The sequence below is a fragment of the Esox lucius genome, chromosome 25, assembly GCF_011004845.1.
Source record: "Esox lucius isolate fEsoLuc1 chromosome 25, fEsoLuc1.pri, whole genome shotgun sequence".
NCBI classification, from domain to species: domain Eukaryota; kingdom Metazoa; phylum Chordata; class Actinopteri; order Esociformes; family Esocidae; genus Esox; species Esox lucius.
The window spans coordinates 13253045-13276404 of record NC_047593.1 but is presented as its reverse complement, the minus strand read 5'-3'; the positions used below and the strand labels follow the sequence as shown (position 1 = coordinate 13276404).

The following is a 23360-nucleotide window of genomic DNA, read 5'->3' as shown; positions in this document are numbered from 1 at the left end:
CAGGATGGCGTGTGTGAGAGAGAGAAATTGAGTGTGCGAGAGATGGAGAGAGACCTAAAGAGAGAGTGAAGGAGAGGGATGGAGAGAGACCTAAAGAGAGAGTGAAGGAGAGGGATGGAGAGAGACCTAAAGAGAGAGTGAAAGAGAGGAATGGAGAGAGAGTGAAAGAAAAAGAGACTCCTCTCAGACATCAGTCACATTAACATGAACATGCCCTCAGCTATGGCATCAACCCTAGATACACACCAGTCATAATTAATGCTGGTGAATAATTAATGGAACAAGAGTCCTCACTGTGTGTTGTGTGTGTGTGTGTGTAGGTGTGTTTTTCTACTCCACCGCAGTGCTTCAGTTGGAGAAAGTTTCGCTCTCTCTCACACACACACACACACACACACACGCGCGCACGCACGCATGCACACCTTCCCTGATGAGGACGAATGTCATCGCCCGGAAACCAAGATACAAAGCCCCGGCGCCCTGCCCCACCGCAGCCCGGCCCGGCTCATTAGCCACAGCCAGGGTGAAAGGTCGCCTCCGCCAGGGGCCGGCCCGGTGGAGCGGGTAGGAACAGGGGGCCATAGACACGCCGGCATCCCAGCAGGAGCACCAGGAACTGGAGGAGGCCCTGGGAGAAAGATGTAGACCCACGTACGTCACACACCTGACGTAGACACACACATACATATCATACGTGCACACACCTACACACACACACACACACCTACACACACAAAGGCAAAGACATTCACTAAGGGATAAGATGGACACCCTCAGATGCATAAAATAGCATTCTGTAAGCTCCGAAAGAAAGCCGACAGACGGTACATACTGTTGGCAAAAGAACACAGTAACCAGCTGAATGACTACTGTACATGTGAAATATTCGGTGTACTGTTCAGCAGGATTCAATGCAAAATACTGACAGACTCAGTTGACTCATATTCCATTTATGGTCACACCCGACCAATGCGTTTTTGGAGTAAATATTATCCTTGTCTGGTGTTTTCAACTGTATAGCCTTGCTTTATGAAACAATTGCTCAGGGGATGTTAATATACAAGCTGACTCAAAGGGGGATTGTAGAGTTATATTTTTCTCTGGCAAAAACATACTAATATTTTAACGTCAAATCTTTACTCAGTACATTATACTTTCTGAAACTACAGCAACTGAGAGTAAGTATATATATATATATATAAAGTACATTTCACTGATTGATCGAAAATATTTGCTGCGTGAATGAGCTCTAACACCAGAGGTGAGGAAAATTCTCATACAACATCCCTAATCAACAAGCCATTTTCGCCCACAGGACTGCTTCTGACCGAATGTATTTTATTTTGCGGCTCCATTCCAGGTAAACCCCGGACACTGCCAGGAATGGAAAGCCCGGGAGGCGGCTTTTTAAAATACTGGAACCGATAGGTCTGGAAATGATGATCATACCACAGTCAAGGTAACCCCTTTAACCCCCTCCTGACATTCCAGTGAACAGTAACTGAATGTCTGGATGCCCGTCTGCTTCCTTTATATAGCGAGCCACGGTCAGATGTCTAACTGTCTGATGTAGCGATACATTTGAGAACGGGGTTATATTTAATATGTTGTTTTTTCAATGCCTTTGCTTCACAGCAATAGCCATCTGATTTCCAGACGTCTGATTTCGAAGTATTGTATTAGTCCTACAGTACGCCTTGAAACTCAACAATTATGGGCTTTTTGGTATTTCCTGTGAGAGCTGACAAAATGGAGGCCTTAAGACTGTACGCTCTAAAAATGAAGCAGGATCTTTAAGGGGCTCTTCAAATTGAAACTGCAGGGAACTCCTAAAAGTTCTCAGTAGAACCCTTTCAAGTGGATCTTTATAGAAGACTTTCAAGAACACTCTTAAGAACACTATGGGTTGGAATGTTGAAGGGGGTTCATCAACTAAAGGTTCTTCGAGGAACCATTAAAAATAGTTATTTGAAATATCTGTTTACGTTTTCCCCTTAAAGACTTGGGATTTCTTCAAGGGTAAAATGATCTTTCACCTCGTCAGCTTGAGGATTCAAACCAGAGACCATTTGGTTGTAGGCCCAACTTTATTTGCCAACTCAGAACAGTATCAAATGCAAAATTTAGCTCAAGGCAAAGCATGACTCAAACTCAATCTTTGTTGGGGGCCACATTCTAGCAAATAAGAAAACAGCTTATAAAACTTCACACAGTTAATTGCAATATAAAAAAATGTGCCAGCTCAAAAAGTGTGAAACAGAGATTATTGAGCACAAGTCACAGATATGGAGGCTGCATCTCTGATGTGCTATGTAGCCTATGTCTTACCTATGTCTTACCTATGTTTTACCTATGTCTTACCTATGTCTTACCTATGTTTTACCTATGTCTTACCTATGTCTTACCTATGTCTTACCTATGTCTTACCTATGTCTTACCTATGTTTTACCTATGTCTTACCTATGTTTTACCTATGTTTTACCTATGTCTTACCTATGTCTTACCTATGTCTTACCTATGTTTTACCTATGTCTTACCTATGTCTTACCTATGTCTTATGATTTCAGAAGAGAAACGTTTACTTTCTAAAGTCTCTGTCTTTATTTCTGTGTGCAACACGTGTCTACGGTTGTTATTTACACATAACTATAAATTTGCCGGCACGCAGGCGTTTGTGGTGTATTCTTTGGCCATAAACACAACCCCATGGAGCATGTTTCCCTGCTCTCTTTGCATCAGACGGATACAATGGTAAAAATAAAAGGCACGGTTTGTCTCTTCCCTGGACTTTTACAGGTTACAGGGTCAAGAAGTGACGCTAGACATACCTAAGTGTCTGGGCTGGGTTTGTCTGGGGAGGAACTCCTGGGCGTCTCTTTCTGGGTGGGGGTGGTATGGAGTAAGGAGGGTGAAGAGGAATGTGCGTGGGGGGAGGGGTGCGTGCAGAGCTTAGGACATACGGGCCAAAAGAAGGACTGTCTGAAAATGTGCCCGGCCTCTCAGCTGCAACCTTCAGCGCTCCCGCCTTCCCAGCCACCGAGTCCCGCCAGCATCTCAGTTGGCCAGCCAGTCATCCAACCAGTCATCCAACCAGTCATCCAGACAGTCATCCAGCCAGTCATCCAGCGGCAGTGAGGCACCGGAAAACCACCGTAGCAATAACAAGCCTCAAGATGTCGGAAAGAGGAAAAAAAAAAACTAATAAAATCTACTTTATCCACAAAAATCTAGAATCAACACAGAGAATGTCAATGTTTGCTCTAAGGGAGGGGGGGGACGTTTAAATATACATTTATTCAGAGCCCGGGTTGAGATCAAACAGCAAAATTGATCGGCTCTTCTCTCGATCCTTCACCCCCTCTTCTCCCCTCCTTCCCTCCATCATTCTTCCTCTTCACTGGGAGTGTCGACATTCTGCACGGGCCATCGCCATGACTCTGCCCGCGGTCACCTCTCTTAAGGGCAGAGCTTGAAGTATTATGGGATAGGGTTCGTCCTGCGGCCTTGGGCAGAGATCGATCGTGTTGAGTGAGGAGGCTAAGAACTCACACACACACACACATACTCCAGCCAAACATACACCCGAGCAACCACAAACACACACACACACGCTCACCTTTCTACTGGGCCCTCTCGTCTTACCAGCAGGCACAAATTGAGTTCCCCAAAACCAGACCGACCACAAAACAAGTTTCTAATCAAGACAAGGACGGGCTGATGGATTTCTGCCCGACCCTGAACCCCCTTTATACATCTCCCCAGTGTCCCTCTCAAACCCTCTCCGCATTGACCCAAAAGGAAATCCGATTAAGTCACTCTGGCCTATCAAGTGTAATTAGTCAGTTCTCCGATATTGCTTAATTGCAAGCCCCAGTCTCTTTACAATACAGGATTGTCAGTGGCGATCAAATATACCGTTTAAATGTATTTAAAAGGTGGGATACAGTTTTAAATTAAAAGTGGCCTCTTGTCTCCTGTTAAGAAATAACTGTCTGATTGTGGGTTTCAGAATGCTGACCGATCCAGACAATCTGATGATGATGGTCCTGAACTGCCATGAACTCCAGACCACAGCCAGTCAGATGTGCCAGATCGTATTCAGCTGGCAGGAAGCGGTTCACTATAAATGGACGTTTCACTTGTCACTTATTGTTTTTGACCAACTTTCTTAAAGCCTCAATTCAAATGTATAGTAAAACTGATGGATATGGGTGCAGATTTTGTGTAATGGAATTTGGGAAATGGACCGGAGCAGTAGTTTTTCCATTATTTGTTGTGAACTATGGGCATCGCATTGTGTTCTTCCAATGCTTCTGAAAGACTTCAAATGAGGTAGATGGCAAAATCAGGGGGAGGAGGTTGTGATAAAAACTTAGGATGGGGGGTGGGCGCAAGACAGATTCTTACGCACGCTCTTGTTAAATAGGGTCATAAGAATTTGCATTGGAAATGGATCGATAAGACCAGATCAGAGCAGATACAGAGAGAGTGAATGGCGCTCCATGCAGTGTCACACACACAGTATATTGCATAAGGCCTGGTACTGATTCATGATGAAACACCACGGAAAGAAGTAGAAGAAAGATACAGCTGACCATATCTTGACAATATGGACCGTTGGGTTAGTCTTTGCTTCCTGAACCACCATCCTCACTGTGCGCATCCTCCACAGGTGTGCATTGTAGTTCGGTCTGTGTCCACTGGAGGCAGCAGCCCACTGGACCACCCCGGCTGCTCCGCAATGCATTCTGGGATTTTGCAATGAGCAAAATAATGATTTTCGACTCCCCTTCTGGGCTGGATGTGTAATATGTTGTTTATATGCATGCTCTTAAGCCATTTAAACCTTCAGCCATGAAACATTTTGAAAGGGAGCAGTTTTGATGACATGGGACACGAATCGGCATATACACGTCCTTGTATGTAATTTCCGGGGAACCTTATCGGTTTGGCAGCACCACTTTTAAAACCGGCGGCCTCCCACGCAAGCATTAACTTATGTTTTATTAATCCTCTCCGACATAACTGAGAGAGAAACTCCCCTATCCGGAATAAGTGCCGAAAGAAATTTTGTTAACCAGATCGAGTGCAGTAAAGCGGCCTCTTTTGTAAAACGGTCTTGCCTCTAAACAAGATCCGAAACGAACACCATACAATGCCTCACTCCCAATGACAGGACGCAAAGCAGATGTGCCACTCGGGACTGAAGGGGATTCATCCGACTGAAATGTGAGCGTATCAATCACCATCATCGTTGACGCACGGTGCCTCTGCTGCTGGCCAAGCCTGTCAACGGTGACTGATATGGATGCATCTAAATATACAGTATGTACGTATTCACATGGAGGCTCCACATGCCCGACCAATAGTTTATAACGACAACGTATCATGGACGAGTTGCTTTGCGAACGTTTCGTAACCCCAGATAAACTGTTAATGATGATTGATATTGTTATTTAGTACACTTCAACGTCTGCTTTCATGTCTGCTTCCCGCAGGCATCAATGTTAATATAAAGTTTAAAAGCCCCAGAAACAAGGGCTTTTAAATACAGCACAAAATCGAGAAGAGTGCAGTTCTTCTAAACTTGGTGCTCCTCCTGTGGTTCTGCCCGGACCAACGACATGCTTTAAGTGTCCCCTCTGCTCCCCTTCGGTCCAGTTCTGTCCATCAGCCCCGACCCGTCTGGCCTGTGTCTGCTGGGGACAGTGCACGAGGTCTGGCTGACCGGTTGGTGGCCCAGTGGGACCCAGTCTCAGGGTCACGGGGTCACTGTTCCAACGAGGGTGCCCCGTCACGGGTCGCCTGGCGCCGCCTCGCCGCCTCGTTATTTATCTCAGCCTGACAGACCATTCCTCTTCCTGCCATCGCCCTCCACCCCCTCTCTTCACTCCTCCGCTCCTCTCCACTCCTCCGCTCCTCTCCACTGAGGTTGGCACTCCTCCACCACTCCCCCCCTCTCTGGATGTAGAGCCAAGCTCCCCGGGCCAAGACCCGCTGTGTCCACCCCTCCGCGCCTCCCTCCGCGCCTCCCTCCATCCACCCACCATCCAGCAGTCCCCTTCCCCCACCCTTCGTCCTGTAGGGTCATGTGACATCCCGGTTTCACAGGGCAGCCAACTAACGATGGTGGACCCAGAGCTCTGTGTCTTCTCTTTATAACGTGAAGACCCCCAGTCTAGCGACATCATGAGTACCTGGTTCCTCTGTGGCCCAGCGGTGGGGGTAATTATTTCCCGGGTCTTGAACTGGACTGCTCGTTCCTGGCCGGCTCCCCCAGGAGGGTCCGGGACACGGCCCCCTTTTTTCTGTTCTTTCATGAGGAAAGGAACAGGTAACGAAGGGAGCCGGACAGGGCCGAGGCCCATGTTTTGGCCGGTGATGAATCGGTTGGCCTTGCAGGCTAGAGGTTGAGCGGGAGGGGGATGACACGCAGAGGACAGGAGGTGAGGAGGAAGAAGTCACAGATGACAGGAGGCGAGTGAATTACCAGCAGATATCTAGTTCACAGAGAGACAGAAGACAGTCACCAGAGAAGTGCCCATCCAAGCTTAAGTGTCTGTATATTCTGGTCCCTCAAAATTACGAGTCTATTCTGGGGTTATATTTGCAAGGGACCACCGGTCTGAACATCAAGGAGGCCCCAAAGTGCGAACCAGGGGTGGGCATTAACATCAATTGAACGCGCAGTAATGACAGGAAAATAATTGCTATCATCTTCACGAGTGTTCTGGTTAGGGTGGAGGAATCCTCCAAAGCCATTTTCGGCAGTTTTGTACCTTCCAATTACTTCAAAGCGGCACACAGGCAGTTTAAAGTGACACGGCGGTGAGAGGGAAAGAGAAGAAAAAAAAACGAGGGAGCGAAAAAATGTAATTAGCGAAGGGGTTTCATGTGAGCGGCTCTTTGATTTATAATTCAGTAGCGCAGCGGCCTTGCTAACCCAGGGCTTATGCTCCACTGAATTAGCCCAGACCTGTGTGACTGCGAGAGCCGAGGTGAGGAGAGAAGGGCCGGAGAGAGTGGGGAGATGAGCCAGCCGACCCACACGGCGGGTAATGTTTGAGGTGGATTTATAGAGGGCGGGAAGGGGGGGGGGGGGGGGGGGGGGGGGGGACGTGAGATCCATGCCTGGGCCTGTCCGTCTCAAACATCCACCTGGCGGCCGTCAGATCACAGGAAGGGAGTCAGGGAGGTCTCCATGGAAGGGAGGGGATCCTCAGAAATCCAGCCTGATGAAAGGGATGAACGTGGGCGGGAAGGTAGGGACTGGAAGACCTCCCTCAAACCACACGTAGGACCGCCACTTCACCATAGAACAAATCATCAGAATACTTAATGTAAGTCATTTGATAGGGTGTGGACAGCCTATACGCATCGATGTGCTGTCATTTAGGAGTGTGAGACTACCCCAGTAGTGACGGTGAATGACCTTCATAGAAGAACCGCCAGAATCACCAAGACGAGGCCGAGCAGGCCCGTAGAATTGTTCCTAGTGAGACCGCGGCTTTGATGCAGCGGCGTTTTCAGGCTGCAGTGACCCGGTTTCTTCGCGAAACACAGCCAGGCTCCCACTCCCGCAGTCCGTCTCCTCCCGGGTCCGATGATCCCTCACGATCATCTACTCTGACGCCCTCATGAAGCTAATGTGCTGATTTGACGTTTTCAACCTGCAGTGATCCCCCCACAATCCCCCCTGTTCCCTCTGTTCTCCGCTCTCGCATCCCGAGTGGGGATCTGCCTCCTTTGATCGCACGCAGACGGTCCCCTGTTAACAGGTTTAAAACGTCTCAATTCCTTGACGATGTTGTGCCTCGGCGGTTTAGTTAGAGTGTTTCCTCATCGCCGCGCCCGTGTCCAAATTCACAGCTCCTAAACGAAGAGGAACCCCCTCTCTCCCAGATTCCCATCACCAGAGCTGCTTTCAAGTTTCAAGTCCCCCCCCCCAACAGTGTGCCGCAGATGTAAGCCCTAGATTTTGTCTCGCCCCATCTTTGTCAAGCCTGTTTGCCAAATACTCAAAAGGGCCAATAAGCTGGGTCTTCATCACTGCTCTCCAAGTAATCCTCGGCTCTGACTTTCTTAATCAATGCAAAGGGTGAGGGGAGGTGAACTTGGGGTTGGGAAGCAGGAAAGCGGTGAAACCTGAAGCACGGCCCGTTTTATTTGGTTAATACTACGATTGGTTGACGTGACACCAAAAGATATTCACGTATCATTTAGCTGTGCACATCTGATTCATTGTTGGGTCAATGTGTCCTTCAGCCCAGGCTAAGCCACACCGCACACCGTGAATCAAAGTTCAGTAGTTTAGCTGTTCTTCAAAACCCTTATCCTTCGTGACATGTTGCCATCTAATAGCATCCATCCTGGTCCATATGTAAACTACTCTTCCACAAAGACTTATCAGTAGATGTCTGACGTGTGTGTGTGTGTATTTGTGCGTGTGTGAGCACGTCTGTGATGTTTCGCGGTGAAGAAATAGGCTAGACCTGGGCCGGCGCTGGGAACTGCCAGCCACCTTGGGTAATTTCAACCTGATGGAGGCTCGGCCCAGTGGGGTGGGATGTTCCACTACAACCCTGGGCCTCGGGTCTGGCGCCATAATTAATATGTTGTTCTATCAAAGTTGAAGCATTTGCCTCCGACATGTCCTGCGCGCCGCTCCCCTTATTGAAGACCTGACCTCCAAGCGGCTGAAGGTTGCTCTGGAACTTGGCTCGCCCACGAGAGAAAACATCTGCTCCCCTCGCAGGGCAGACCGGCACGGTGGACGCCGCATCTCAGCTGGCTCCTCTAAGCCCAGCAAGAGAGCCCTTCCCCTGTCCTCGCGCGCTGACCCCTGCATTTATAACCCCGCCAGCGGCCCCCACACCTCCACCCGGGGCCCCCCGTCCCCAGTGCCGGCCCTCTCCATCACCCTGCCCGAAGCGCGTGCGCCGGGGGGGTCACCGCACCGCTGCGGGGACTGCTCCTGTCTTGTCACCCCCAACCCCCACCCCATCGCAGACTGTCGGGAGGAGGGGAAAGAGGGATGGAGAAAGGGAGAAAGGGAGGCGGGGAGGGGATAGGGGAGGGCGGAAGGCATCTGCAGCACTCCCACAAAGCGGCGACTGTTGGAAAGCTGACAGAAGCATCTGTCACCCCCCCGGCTTCATTCAGCTGCTGTCCAAGAGTCTGACTCGCTCAACTCGCTCCCTCCTTCTCCCTTCCTGTCTTACTCTCGCTCTGTCCCTCCCTCCCATCCTCTTTTCTTCCTGTCTTTCTCTCCTCATTCTTTCCCTCCCTCACTCATTCCCTCCCTCCATCCTTCCTATCTTGATTGCCACAGAGCTGAAAATAGACCCTTCTAAGCCCCCCCCCCCCACAGAAGAATTCTAACATCGCCCAGGGTGGGTAGGCGTATATACATTTTAAATCACAGGCGTGGCCAATATCCGCTTATTGTACCCCCGATTGTGTTCTGGAGCGTTACATTAGCTACGTTTACTGTGAATACATGACCTATGCCACTCGGTCCCAAATGCTGTTTCAGGCACAGTGGTGTGGGCGAACATACCTGCCTGGCGATTACTTTATCATTCCCCAATCACATTGCACCACCCCCACCCTGGAGCTGACAACGTGCCAGCAACGGCAAGGGGAAGGATGCCAGTCCATGGCACGACTGACACACACACTCAAGGACACCATTCCTCACTGACCTCTGGGAAGGTGCCCTTCAGAAGAAGCCACTTAACAGGCCTGGAGAACACTAAACCCTAAACCCTACTTACTAAACCCTTCACCTTACATGAACAGGCCCAGAGAACACTAAACCCTACATACTAAACCCCCCACCTTACCTGAACTGGCCTGGAGAACACTAAAACCTATACACTAAACCTTACACCCTCTGGCCTAGAGCCTTAAACCTTATTCACTAAACCCTACACCCTCTGGCCTAGAGCCCTAAACCTTATTCACTAAACCCTACACCCTCTAGCCTAGAGCCCTAAACCGTATTCACTAAACCCTACACCCTCTGGCCTAGAGCCCTAAACCTTATTCACTAAACCCTACACCCTCTGGCCTAGAACCCTAAACCTTATTCACTAAACCCTACACCCTCTGGCCTAGAGCCCTAAACCTTATTCACTAAACCCTACACCCTCTGGCCTAAAGCCCTAAACCTTATTCACTAAACCCTACACCCTCTGGCCTAGAGCCCTAAATCCAACACCCTGCACACACAGCCCTAAACACTACAATATGCATACAGGGATTAGTTATTCATCTTAAGGGTATGTTATTATTATTTTTGATTGTGTCATTAAAATATTTAATGGGTAGCAACAAATAAAACATAGATCACACGGAGTGCACAATATATAAAAGCCTTCCACTCAAACCGCAATAGATTTTAGAGACACAAGAAGCATCACGAGCATCAGCCGGTTAATGAGAACAGCAGGGCCTCACGGACCCCTGGAGCAGAGTGGGACGGGACACTGTGCCGACACCTCGTCTGCCAGGGTGAAGGGTAGACAGACACTCTACCACCATCCCTCCATCCATCCCTATATCTCTCTATCTCTCTACCCCCCCCCACCGCTAGACCCAGTGTCTGAACAGGAACCCCCATTGAGCTGGCCTGGGTCCAACACCAAGGTCTCTCACCCCGCAGGCTGGTCAGGGGTCCCCCTGGCTGCTCTCGTGTGCTATTCCTGGGGCCTACCCTGTTTCCCCTCCCCTACACTCTCCCTCTCCACTACTTGTGCCTCTCACTTCTCCCGAATCCCCTTCTCTGGGGTGACGTGCCTGTCCTTCATTCATCAGTATCTCCTTTGCTCTCATTGTCTTTACACACACACACACACACACACAGACATGCGCACACACCCACTCCTCTGTCCACATAGGTCACCTTCATTCACTCCCGCCTGCTGAGTTCCTTGGCTGGTAGAAAGGTTAAGGTAGATGTGACGGCACCGGTGGTGATGCTGTGTGGGGGAAAGCAGTTACAGGCCCACTGTTACTGGTGGAATGGCATTGCCAATGTCAACTTAGATAGTCATGTGGAGAGGTAAATGTTCACTCTTTCAATCATACCCTACGAGCACGGTCAACCTAGATTTATTTCCATCTCCGTCACTTTGCGTAACAAAGCGAATATGTTCCTGGTCAAGCATGACAGTTTGAAGAGAAAAAGGGAATATAATGAAATGTCCTACTACATGTTTCATCTTCACAATGTCTCATTTTATGTATAGGAATGTCAGGGATGCCTTAGATGTTTAGAAAGGAGGATCTCTGGTGATGCTTAGGTACTCACCACTGGATGGCAGTGAAACCAAGAAGTGTGATTTCCAGTGGGTGCAAGGCTAGAGTTATCCACTAGATGTCAGCCTGCTGTAAGATAGGAAAGATGTGACGACCACGTTAACGTTTTACATTAATTTTCAAATTACATTTATGTTGTCATAGGCCTACAGGCCAAACGCTTTAGAAAATACTATTTCATTAAAAATGAGGTATGTTTATGTACCGCTCTGTGATAAAATTGTCATATTTCAGACTGAGACAACTTGAGGAAAAGGGGAAGTATAGTTTATCGTAGCTGTCAAAATCCTAACGTTGACTTAGTTGACAACTACCAGTGCAGCATCAGCACCAAGTGCATTTGCGCAGTAATTTTAAACGTACTTCTTATAATAGGGGTGTACCAGAGCCAATTTCATCGCCTTTAAAGGATTACATTGTACACACACAAGTGTCCCAATCAGAAGCACAAATAACTGTACTTCAATCAGTCCGTTCACATAGCTACAAATAGTAATATGCTCTTCGCAATAAGTATATTGCTAGGGTGAATATGATCGTCCCCCTACTTGGCGCTGTTATGGTAGAATCCATTACCGTGGCGCGCGGGAGGAGCAGGAAAACGTGTGCAGGGAAGGCTACTTACGAAACTAGCAGTACTTTGGTAAGCGTTTTAAATGTTATGTTGTTCTGATAAACATTTTCCTGAATGTTTGTGAATACGATACTAACATAAATAATAATGTTCTCATTTCCCATAAGAATTGTTTCGTTTTGAGCTGCGGTCAAAGCGACTAAGGACAGCTAGCCCCGCATGTTCATGTTGTCACCAGAAAGCACTAGAAATATCGAAAGTAAACATTGTGACGTTTGCTGAACCACTTTTCCTTCTTGGAAGAAGTACCTAAGAAATGCTCCCCATGATTTTCATGAAAAATGGTCCGTAAACGTTAGTATTTTTGTGCATGAGTGGAGTGGCTACTGCATGTGTGGATGTTTGGTGCATTTGCTACACACCCACATTTTGGCGTTACGCTGAATGCACTGATCTAATTATGCGCGGTCTGACTGACACTTTTCCAAGTCATCAGACAGTCTGGGGTTTCGATTAGATCGAGCTTTGAGTTGTGTAATTATTACCTTGTCCTTTAAAATGTAAATGCGTATTTTATGTTTCTAACTAGTGTCAACAGTGTGCCAAGAAGTAGTAAGAAGATGGCTCAGGAGTTTAAGCCTGGTGACCTGATTTTCGCCAAGATGAAGGGTTATCCTCATTGGCCTGCCAGGGTAAGCCAAAACATACAGTCACGAATACATAAATCAGGCAAATTAAGAAAAAATGTCGTAAAGGCCCTGTGCCCCTTTTCCTTCCAGTCGTAATAACCATATGCCCATTGAAGACGTAGACAAAGGGCAGTAAACGATTAGAAATATAAAAATCTGTTGATTTATGACAGTCAAAAGAAATTTGAATTCCAAAATCTGTGATTAAAAAAAACACTTTCTACACAACTTTTGTATTCCAGACATTTATTACACATTTTGTGTGTTTGCAGACACCTGTCACATCTAGTTTATCACACAAGTCATTCCTTCAAAGAAGTGATTTGTCTGCCAAATCCATTGAATGTAATGTATTCTTTTTTTGACCAGATCAATGATTACTCTGATGGTGCCGTGAAGCCGTCCAACATGAAGTTTCCCATCTTTTTCTTCGGTACCCACGAAACGTAAGACGTTAGCCAGCTCCCTCCGTTCTCACCAAGACCCTCTCTAAGCAGCACCCCAATAACGCCATATCGCCATTGTATGCGACATACAGTCAGCGTCCTCTTGAGCACCACAAAAGTGTTGACTTCTGTTGCAGCGCCTTCCTGGGTCCAAAAGATATATACCCTTACCTGGCCAATAAGGAAAAGTATGCCAAACCTAACAAGAGGAAGGGCTTCAACGAAGGCCTGTGGGAGGTTGAGAACAATCCTAAGGTGGAGCTGAGCGGAGAAAAGGTGAGTCCATCACCCCCTAAAGAAGGAGTAATCAAATCTGTCCCTCCAAGCCAGTGCCACTCCATTTTTTCATTGCAACCCTCTAATCAGGGACTTATTTAGACCAGGGACACCAGGTGGGTGCGGTTAATGATGTGGTAGAACAGAAAGCGGAGGCCCTGAACAGGGGGTTGCAGTGGAAATGTGGAATGGAACTGTCTTTGAGGGCCAGACGTGAACACCGCTGCCCTACATGGCTATTGTTTGAATTTGGTGTCGGGGTTGTGGGTTCTTAGGTCAGGGCTTGGGATCTCTATTTCATCGACGCGTTTTGCTTTTCTTCCATCAGCAAATGATGCCGTCAGATAATGTGACGGATAAGGACTCGGACAGTAACCCGGAGGGGGACGAGGAGGTCGACGCCGACAAGAGAAAGTCTTCCAAAGTATGTCTCTCACCACGCGAATGGAATCAGTTAGCGCGCGGTTTGTTCTGTTTTTAGTGGCTTCTACCTTTTTGTTGATGTGCCCTCCAGACTGTGCTTGCTCACTCTGTGCCTGTGTAACGTCGAATGGTGCTCTCTGTTTAACCTGTGTGTCTATCGTTCTTCTGCTGATGTACTTTTCTCAGTTGTCCCCGGCTTCGTGTCCGACTCCGCGACAGACTGACCAGTGCCAATACATTGACAATACATTTTTATATTTGAGTATATATGTTTCTTTTTATGGGTGCTTGTTACTTGGTCGAGAGCGGTTTGTCCAGACTGGAGCCCAATGGGAGCGAGGACCGCGATCAAGGGAGAGACGTTGCACAACCTCGCTAACTATTTTCTATTTCCAAAGGCCCTCTAAAGAGAGGTGTGAACTGGCCCCACTACCTAACCTAACCCTCCCCCATGCCCTGGGTCCTGTGTGTTTGGTGTTGTCACCCAGGTGTCGGGGACTGGGAGTAAGGATGGACAGGAGGAGGAGGAGGAGGAGGAGGAGGATGGTGATGATGAGGAGGAGGAGGAGGAGGAGGAGGAAGGGGGCATGGAGGTCTCTGAACAGGGACAGCCCCAGGGCCAGGATGTACGTACTGTTGCATGATGGGATAGGTGACCCCTCCCCCCCCCCCACTTAGGGAAAGCATGATGATGTGGCACTTGGGGATTTCCGTCTTAAAGTTGGTGTTTCCTGTTCCTATTGCTAGGCAACTGTGTTCCATTTGACTGGCACAACGGTACATTGCAAAGCCACGTGGTGATGGGTTAGCGCCCTACCATGTCTTCCTTTCTTAGCCATCCTCAGTTTTCCTATTGGTATCGGCAGAATTTGGGAACCGTGTGACGAATTAACTGTAGCGGTTTCCAGGTGTAACTGGACGGTGAGCCGTGAGGGGGAAACCGTAAGTTCAGGACACCCTGTGTGTGCGGTTCTGGGATGGTGGCTGTGATAGAACCACTCTACTTCCTGTTGCGCCACCCTGGGCTTTCATTGTGGGGATTGTGCTAACGGCACGCTAACTAAGAGTGATCACTGACCAAAGGAAACGTGTAGGTACAGTTTTGCCGCTGTTGTGTAAATCGTGTGTGTGCCAAATGTAAATCCCCTAACTGAACGCATGCTTCCTGCTATTCCACCTGACATCTGTACAGACACGTACCACTGGTTCAACGTGGGCACGCCAGGGTGGTCCGTTGGCCCACCGCATCCTGTCTAAAGCGTAAACACAACTGAAAACGCGTATTGATGAAACAAATTGACCCGCTGGCATGCCCACACCTGCTTTGTTGATCAGTGGGGTGTGTTTTGTACACCGCCTCCTTGTGTGATCAAGCTTCTCGTGGTGTGCTGAACTAAAGCATTTCCTGTCATTTAAATTGCTGTGATGTTTTATTTTACACCACCCTGTGTTCGTGTCTGGAATGGTAAGGGTTTCTCTTGTGCCAATGCCTGACCATTCACATTCATAGGGGAATCATTTCCAGAGCTCCAAAACAGTTTTGGGCCCACTGCCTATGAACATGGTAGGTGTAGTAGCTCAGCAAGCCACTAGATGGGGCTGAAAGACTAAAGACTAAATGTTCTATTTGTTCAATGGTTAAAGGATAGTAATGTGAGTTTTTAAACCCCTTGCATAATTTACTGTACTTCTCAAATATGTTGGGAAATTAAGATTTTTTTTATTTTTGTGTGTGTCATTTATATTCAATCACATTCCATTGGAGGTGATTCATATTTTTTACTGTGTAATTTATCACCCCTGTTTTAGGTAGCAGGCATCCACAGGGTAAGCACCGACATTTTAATGCGAAAGAAGCACCATTGACATATGTCACATGTATATGTCTGCTGTGTCTAGGACCCCACACCAAAGGACCCGGACGCTCCCAAACCAAAACGAGGACGGAAGAAAAAGGTAGCCTGTCTGTGCCTGCGTGGCTTTGCGGTTGAACTTGACTTAGTACAGTAGACCCACGTTCAGACTGAATCTGTGCTCCCTGTGTCTGGTCAGAGTGACGCGGAGCCCGACTCGGAGAAAGAGGACGCCGCCAACAGCCCCACGTCCAGCCCTCGAGGTATTGAGTTTGTCTGGACAACCCACACACAGCATTGACCTGGACTAGTGTGGCGGCAGAAAGGGGTGTGCACGTGTCTTTGTGAGCTGGATGGCAGACCCGCCCCCAACCTTTCCTTTTGTGTTGTCAAGGGGATAAGAAATGTAAACTATATGAATAACATGTTGATCGTGTGTGTGTGTGTGTGTGTGGGGGGTCCAGGCGGAGAGGGCGTTACTCCTAAGCGACGGGGCAGAAAGACTAAAGCCGAAAAGATGCTCCTCCTTCAGCTGCAGCAGAAGGATCGCCCGGGCTCTGGCAGTGACATGTAAGGACCCTTAACCTGGCCCACATGTCTGCCCCAGCTGGCGTAGTCCCGCTCACACAGGCTGTCACAGTCAGCATTCCTCTGATCTTATCTGGGAAAGGCACACACACACAAGCACCGTACACATGTCTTCCATCATGAATCGACCATGATACATATTAAGATGGTCCGGTGATGTCAGAAGCTCACCACTTGCTACGGTCAAACCCCACCGTCGCTGTGACTCTCCTAATCGAAAGTGTTCGTCCAATCAGGGACACCGCCGAGTCGGACAGGAAGAGAAAGAGGACGCCGGAGGACAAGAGAGAGGAGGAGGAGAAGAGGCCGGACGGCAGGAGAAAGAAAGAGGATAACAAAGCCAAGGAGGCCGATGGGAAGAGGGAGCCGGAGACCAAGAGGAGGAGAAAGGTCAAGGGGGAAAGTTCCTCGGATTCTGACAGCGAGGAGGTGGGTTCTCCCTCTGCCTCCCAAATGTAACCACAAACCCTATGTAGGGCACTAGTTTTGACTAGAGCCCTGGGCGTGCTGTTCTCTATGTAGTATACTAATATAAATGGGGGGCAGAGAGAGTGGACGCTGGCTGTGGGCCCAGTCAGCTCCCCCAGTAGCCATTGAGTTAAAGGTGTTGAAGACTTGCTCCGGTCAGGCTTTTGAAACGCCCCCACAGCAGTCCGGCTGGTGACGTGATGCCGTGACCCGGGGGTTCCAGCCCCAGCTGGGCCACGCTGTCCGCAGGTAATGGCTGTAAGTCTCTCCCCTCACCCCTGTAACCCGTGTGTAGAGCAAGGCCGCCGCGGGGGGGCGCAAGAGGCAGCAGGCCGCGCCGATGGAGACGCCGGACAAAGACGACCGCCAGCGGCGCAGACAAGACGAGCAGAAAGAGTAAGTCCATCCACGTCCAACCGTCTGCTTGCCAGGGGTTTTGAGTTTAGCCCCAAAGGGACGTGCCGCCCAAGGCACGTGACTTATTCTCATTGGTGACTGACCGGAGGATCTCTATGACAACGGGGCTCGGCGTGACAGGTGGTTACGTAGAACCATGTCCGTCAGAGGTTGCTGTGACGACTTGTCTTGGATGGGGTGTTTTAAAATGTAATGGACGTGTGTTGGATTCAGTACGCTAATGGTTGTTTGCCTTTCTGTCTTTCAGACAAAACCGAGAGGATGGAAACAAAATGGAGGACAGGAAGGGGGACAAGAAAAAAGGTGAGTTTGTGCTTCGATGCCAGACATTGTGAGGAGCACCTTTGCCGGTGAAGACAATATCTAAATTGATAGCGTGTTTTTTTTGGTTTCTCTCATGGCAGAGATATCAACAGAATCAAGGCTACAGAGATTACATGGAGAAATCAAAATCTCCCTCAAGATTGACAACCCTGTAAGTTGAATAATGACCGTACTTTTTCAGAGAGATCTTGCCACCCACCGACAATCATTTATTTCCCTAAATAGTCATTTGAAGTTGAAAGGTTTTAGAAAACATAATATTGTCTGAAATTAGAGATTTACAGATTTTAAATATGTGGAGAGACCGGCACACAGGTGTGTTAAGAGTTGTGTTGGGGATTGAACCCGGGTCTCCAGGATTGCATACACGCGCTGATAGCACCAGCCCATCGTGGTCTGTTTTATTTGACATGATACAATGACTATGGACTGTCAGCTTTAATTTGTAGAGGAAAAACATTGAATGGACTTTTTTATTAAAGCAGATCAATGTAAAGACTACAAGTTGTGTGCTATAATTTATGTACTGTATAATTAAGCAATAAGGCAAGGGGGAGTGTGATATGTGGTCAATACATCACAGTCAAGAGCTGGTCATAGTCACGACAGATCAGAGTGCCTGGAGACAAACCCTAACACCACAAACCCCCCCCACCCCCCCCCAAGCTAACCTGCTGGTGTTATAAACCGTTTACCAATGGAATTTGAGCAGTAAGCTAGTTACATGATGTCATACCAGTGGTATACGGTCTCTTATTAACCGGGTGGTATTAATCCTGAATGCTGACTGGCTGATCAACGTCAAATTTGAGAAGCGTATACAGGCATTTATGGCTACTCAACTCTTACGCTGTGTGGGCTGAAATACATTAATGACAATACTAGTAAGGGAGTCAATTCCAGTGAATTGTAAATTAATGTTTGTGTGTGTGTGTGTATAGGATGTGAAGAAGTGCCTGGTTGCTTTGGATGAGTTGGGCACGCTTCACGTCACCACCCTGCATCTGAAGAAACACTCCGAGCTCATAGCCACATTAAAAAAGGTAAGGGCCTGATCTGCAACGAGACGAGTAGCATTCATACACACACTCAACATTTCACCCACACTTTCTCCGTTGCTTTGTTCACAGTAACTTGTTGATAACTTGTGTCACAGGGATTCACCTTGAACCTGTTTTCAACCCCCAGTGAGCTACAAGTTGATCAGTCATTAGAGTAGTGTCTAATGTCCCAGAATGCACGTCATGACCCTCGAGTGCTGGGATCTCTTGTTCAGACGGCTCTTAAAACACACCTTTTTAGATTTTCCCATGGTGCCTTTCACACTAGTGTTTGAGCTTACACTAAAGTTAGTTTCCAGCCATTACACAAAACAATTATTAATGAAACAATCAAAACAATATCCTTCACTATTCTACAAATGATTAGTAAAACCACATGCAGACTGTAGAACTAGGCTACAACGCCAAGACGTAGGAAACGGCACATCCCACACTTCCTGTTCCCCAGACACAGCCTCTTCCGCCCAGCAGGGAGACCGTATCTAGTCAGCAGGTACACCGTATCTAGTCAGCAGGTACACCGTATCTAGTCAGCAGGTACACCGTATCTAGTCAGCAGGTACACCGTATCTAGTCAGCAGGTACACCGTATCTAGTCAGCAGGTACACCGTATCTAGTCAGCAGGTACACCGTATCTAGTCAGCAGGTACACATGGAAAAACCCCAATGGAAACTGTGCAGCGCCACCGTTTTGCTCGCCGGTCTGGCTCACAAACCCCATGAGCTGTGTGCTGACTGTCGGCCAGAAACGCAAAAAGAAAACACGAGATTCATGATTCATGCGTGTCCAATACCATCAACAAGTGACTTTTTTTAAATATTTTTTTTCCTGGATATATTTAAATAGTTGACGTTATGTAGGCTACTGTTAATCATTCTTCAAAATCGTTTACAAGCGAAACATGCACTTAGGCATATCATTGACAACTTGTTTTACTTTGTTCTTTTAGTTTCGGAGTAACTGGACTCATTGAATCATTGAATGATACACTTTAATGTTTTGGGTTGAAGAGAAGTGTTGCCATGTATCCCAGCCCATGCCTTTGTAGAACATAATGTAGCCCATTTTACCTCCTCCTTCATCAAAATAAGATCAAAACAAATCCATTAGAATTTTGTATTTATCTGTAAATAATTTAACTGTGGTCAATTTCTCACTTCATAGATCTTTAGAGCATATTAAACTAATGAAAATGCTATAGCCTGTGTTCTTAGAAATAATCTAGTTTAATTTAGAAATAATCGAGACGTTCAATACAAATCAATCAAATTCTCCAAGTTATTCTTTCTATTTTAGATAATTTTATTTAGGTTGATAGCAACACAGCTGATGCTGTGGCTGTCTTGTGATGCTGTGTAGGAGAAGGTACATGCTAATAGGGACATATAGTGTGCTAATGATGGTAAATGGTGTAAGTTCTAGCGGATACTGGGGGTCTGACAGGCCTGGCGTTTCTAGTATTGAAGTGCTCAGTTCTTTTAGCTTATTATATTGTATTTGAGTAGTTCGAAACTTGACTATGACTCTTCAATGTTTTTATGTGTGATCCTGTAAAGAAAAGGTTCCCTGCTACCAGTTGAAACTGTCTGTAACATATTTGCGTGTTGCCAGATTCGGCGGTTCAAGGCCAGCCAGGACGTCATGGACAAGGCCACGATGCTCTACAACAAGTTCAAGAGCATGTTCCTGGTGGGTGAGGGCGACCAGCTCCTCAGCCAGGTCCTCAACAAGTCCATGGCTGAGCAGAGGCAGCATGAGGAGGCCAAGAAGGAGGCCCAGAAGAGGGCGGAGCGGGCCAGAGAGAACGACACCGGTACTGAGTCAGGCCGCAGCGTTGTGCTAAACATCATCTTAGGATTTCAGCCTGTGTAATTAAATCGAGCCTGCTGTTTTACAACACGGTCCGAGTCCTAAATGGAGAAACCAGTGACTTTCACATTATTATTATTATTATTAATGGGAGATTTATTTACATGCAAGTTAGTTTTAGCATTTTGCCCTGTATGAAAAAAGTTTGTCTACTGGCCACAGTGAGCTGATCTTTCCAACCGGCTTGGCCTTGTGAGTAGACTGTGGAAGATGTCCCTCACCATCGGAGACATCTGTTCCCAGGTTCCCAGAACGAGTTAGACCATGACCTGTCTGTGCTCGGACTTGTCAGTCACCACATTGCCCTTTCATGACTGCCTCCGTATTAACGAGATCCGGTGGTGGTGGGGGGGCTGGAGTGGTCTTGGGTTATGGTCAGGACCACATCCGGACCGTTTTAGTCAGTTGGGCCTATTTCAGACAAGTGTCTCTATGACACAGGAGGTTTGACAGAGACATTTCCCTATTGGTAGAAAACTGATTCTGCTTTGTCAGGTCCTGGTTTAGGAAGGGGTTCGTCACATGCTTTCTCCTTGACTCCCATCTTTCATTTGTGAATGTTGCTGTGTATGTTTGTCTTATTTAATCTGTGTGGATTATACAGGCAGAAACAAGTGTGTGCGTGTCCCTGTCTTCCTCCAGATAAGATGACTAATGGCGACTCCAGTCCTGAGGAAAGGCATGATTCTGACAAGGAGAAGCCCACAGAACAGGCCTCTCCTGGAGAGAACGGCAGGTAAGACAGACATGGGTTGCTCATGACAATATGCAGTTAAATGTTTTAAGGTGGTAGAAACTAGAAATGTTTTGAAATATTAGGGGAAATCCATTGTTTTCTGTTAAACATACTCCCAACTACACAAATCCCTTATTTCAAATGGTTTCTTCAGAGCTACACGGTAAACCATTACAAATCAAAACATTATAGGTGCTCCTTTATTTTTGAAACGTAAGAAAACAAGATCCAAAACATCTTCCAAAATCATGGTAACAGGGGTTCCATTTCAGTGACTCGGGAGTGTTGATCAGAGGTGTTGGGGTTTGGTGGACCCTGGTCAACTTCACATTCCTGAACACACCATCAGTGTTCCAAACGCTCCTTCATTTTGTTCTCTGGTTCCTCAAATGTTCCTGCCTGTTAGTGCCGTGGCATTTACTAACCCCGTGTTCCTTAACCTGTAGTGCAGCTAAGGACCCAGAGGAATCTGCCTTAACGACAAACTACACCTGACTGACTGAAATGGATGCTTCCTGCTGCTGACCCGAGCTCACCCCACCCCCAAGTCCTGTCTGATCACCTGTGCCCACCACCTGTGCCCACCTGTCGTCACCTGCACAAGAGTCTAGCACTTGACAATCTTAGCATTTGACTGAGAACGTGGCGCTCCGAGGTCTTTCAGCTCAACCCTACCAAGTATAGGAGAACAAGGTAGATGTACTTGAGGAGTATATGGTAGGGAGACTACATATACGCTAGTTACTGGTAGAGACAAGTCTTTGTATAACTTGGTAGTTTAGCACCTTTACTGAAATACTGACCTTTATTGCTCCTAGAGTAAGTGTATATATTTGTTTTAACTACTTTGATTTCATGAGTTCTTGCACAGAAAGGTTAATACTACTTGATAGCGTGCCAAAGTTTATTTTGCAGAGAAAGTGCTTATTTTCACACACCTACTCCACGTTTTAAATGTCTCGTTTTTAAATCGTCCGTTTCGCTGACATTTGTAAATAAGAGTATTTTTGTGGCTGTCTAAAAACCTGTTTTGCCTCTTCTTAATAAAGCAGTGGTTCAATTACTTTCCTTACTTTCTTTTTGAACTTATTTACCTCAATCGGAAAAGGGTGGCTTGCCCACTTCAGGTTGGTGGAGAGTGCCTGCCTCAAGTGGAGGAGTTTAAGTATCTAGGGGTTAGGGTTAGGGTTCACGAGTGAGGGAAGGATGGAACGGGAGATTGACAGACAGATCGGTGCAGCTTCTGCAGTAATGCAGCCGATGTATCGGTCTGTCGTGGTGAAGAAAGAGCTGAGCCGCAAGGCAAAGCTCTCGATTTACCGGTCAATCTACGTTCCTACTCTCACCAATGGTCATGACCGAAAGGACAAGATCCCGGATACAGGCGGCCAAAATGAGCTTTCTCCGCAGGGTGGCCGGGCGATCCCTTAGGGTAAAAAGCTCACTCACCCGGGAAGAGCTCAGAGTAGAGCCACTGCTCCTCCACATCGAGAGGGGTCAGCTGAGGTGGCTTGGGCATCTGTTTCGGATGCCTCCGGAATGCCTTCCTGGGAAGGCGTTCCGGTCCCGTCCCACCGGTAGGAGACCCCGGGGAAGACCTAGGACACGCTGGAGGGACTATGTCTCCCGGCTGGCCTGGGAACGCCTCGGTGTCCCCCCGGAAGAGCTGGAGGAAGTGTCTGGGGAGAGGGATGTCTGGGTATCTCTGCGTAGACTGCTGCCCCCGCGACCCGGCCCCGGATAAGCGGAAGATGACATGACATTCACTTCAACAGATTACATACCTTCAAGAGTCAGGTGAGTACAAATAAAAAGGGGACGGGCTTGTAAACATTCTATGAGCATAATCCAGTGATAATCCCATTTTGTGGAAGAAAGCTGAATTACAGCAACTGAGCATTGACTTTTGGTCAACCAAAGGATTCCCCTGTGGGAATCAACTCTGCTTCCTATCTAGAAAGCGTCATTTTCTGGTCAGATGCTTTAACCGCTAGGCTACGCTGCCACCCCAAGGCAAAATATTGTAATTATATAAACCCAAACCTACAAAGATGCACTTTCATGTGAGGTTCATGACTTCATAATGTAGCTTACAGTAACCCCAACTCAAACAGAAAATTCTCCTAAAGATCTGTTTTGGTTGAGATAAGAGCATCATGACACATCAGAGGCATAACATTGATTTGGCAAAATAAATTCACATCATTCAAGACATTCAATCTAAGATCATCAATATGAACTTCAATTCTAGACGACTAAAGCAACACTTGACAAGGCAAATGCACAAAAAAAAAATGCTTTATTAACAAAAG

At 47.4% G+C, this 23360-nt stretch overlaps 1 protein-coding gene across 5 annotated transcripts; it reads left to right on the top strand.

Moving 5' to 3' along the window:
* Positions 1-4810: 4810 nt before the first annotated feature.
* Positions 4811-22116, top strand: psip1a (PC4 and SFRS1 interacting protein 1a). Of its 5 annotated transcripts, none has more exons than XM_020043986.3 (18): positions 4811-5325; positions 12486-12588; positions 12955-13031; positions 13169-13307; positions 13636-13731; positions 14219-14356; positions 15540-15557; positions 15630-15686; positions 15783-15846; positions 16048-16153; positions 16408-16600; positions 16935-17035; positions 17304-17359; positions 17461-17531; positions 18322-18423; positions 20055-20256; positions 20955-21048; positions 21495-22116. In XM_020043986.3, the coding sequence occupies exons 1-18, from the start codon at positions 5309-5311 to the stop codon at positions 21541-21543; spliced, it is 1683 nt and encodes a 560-aa protein (XP_019899545.3). In that variant the 5' UTR covers positions 4811-5308; the 3' UTR covers positions 21544-22116. The 5 variants fall into 5 exon arrangements, with proteins under 5 accessions (XP_019899545.3, XP_019899546.3, XP_019899548.1 ...); XM_020043988.3 differs by having other exon boundaries at positions 5310-5329; XM_010888389.5 differs by lacking the exon at positions 4811-5325 and adding an exon at positions 11859-11965.
* Positions 22117-23360: the final 1244 nt, after the last annotated feature.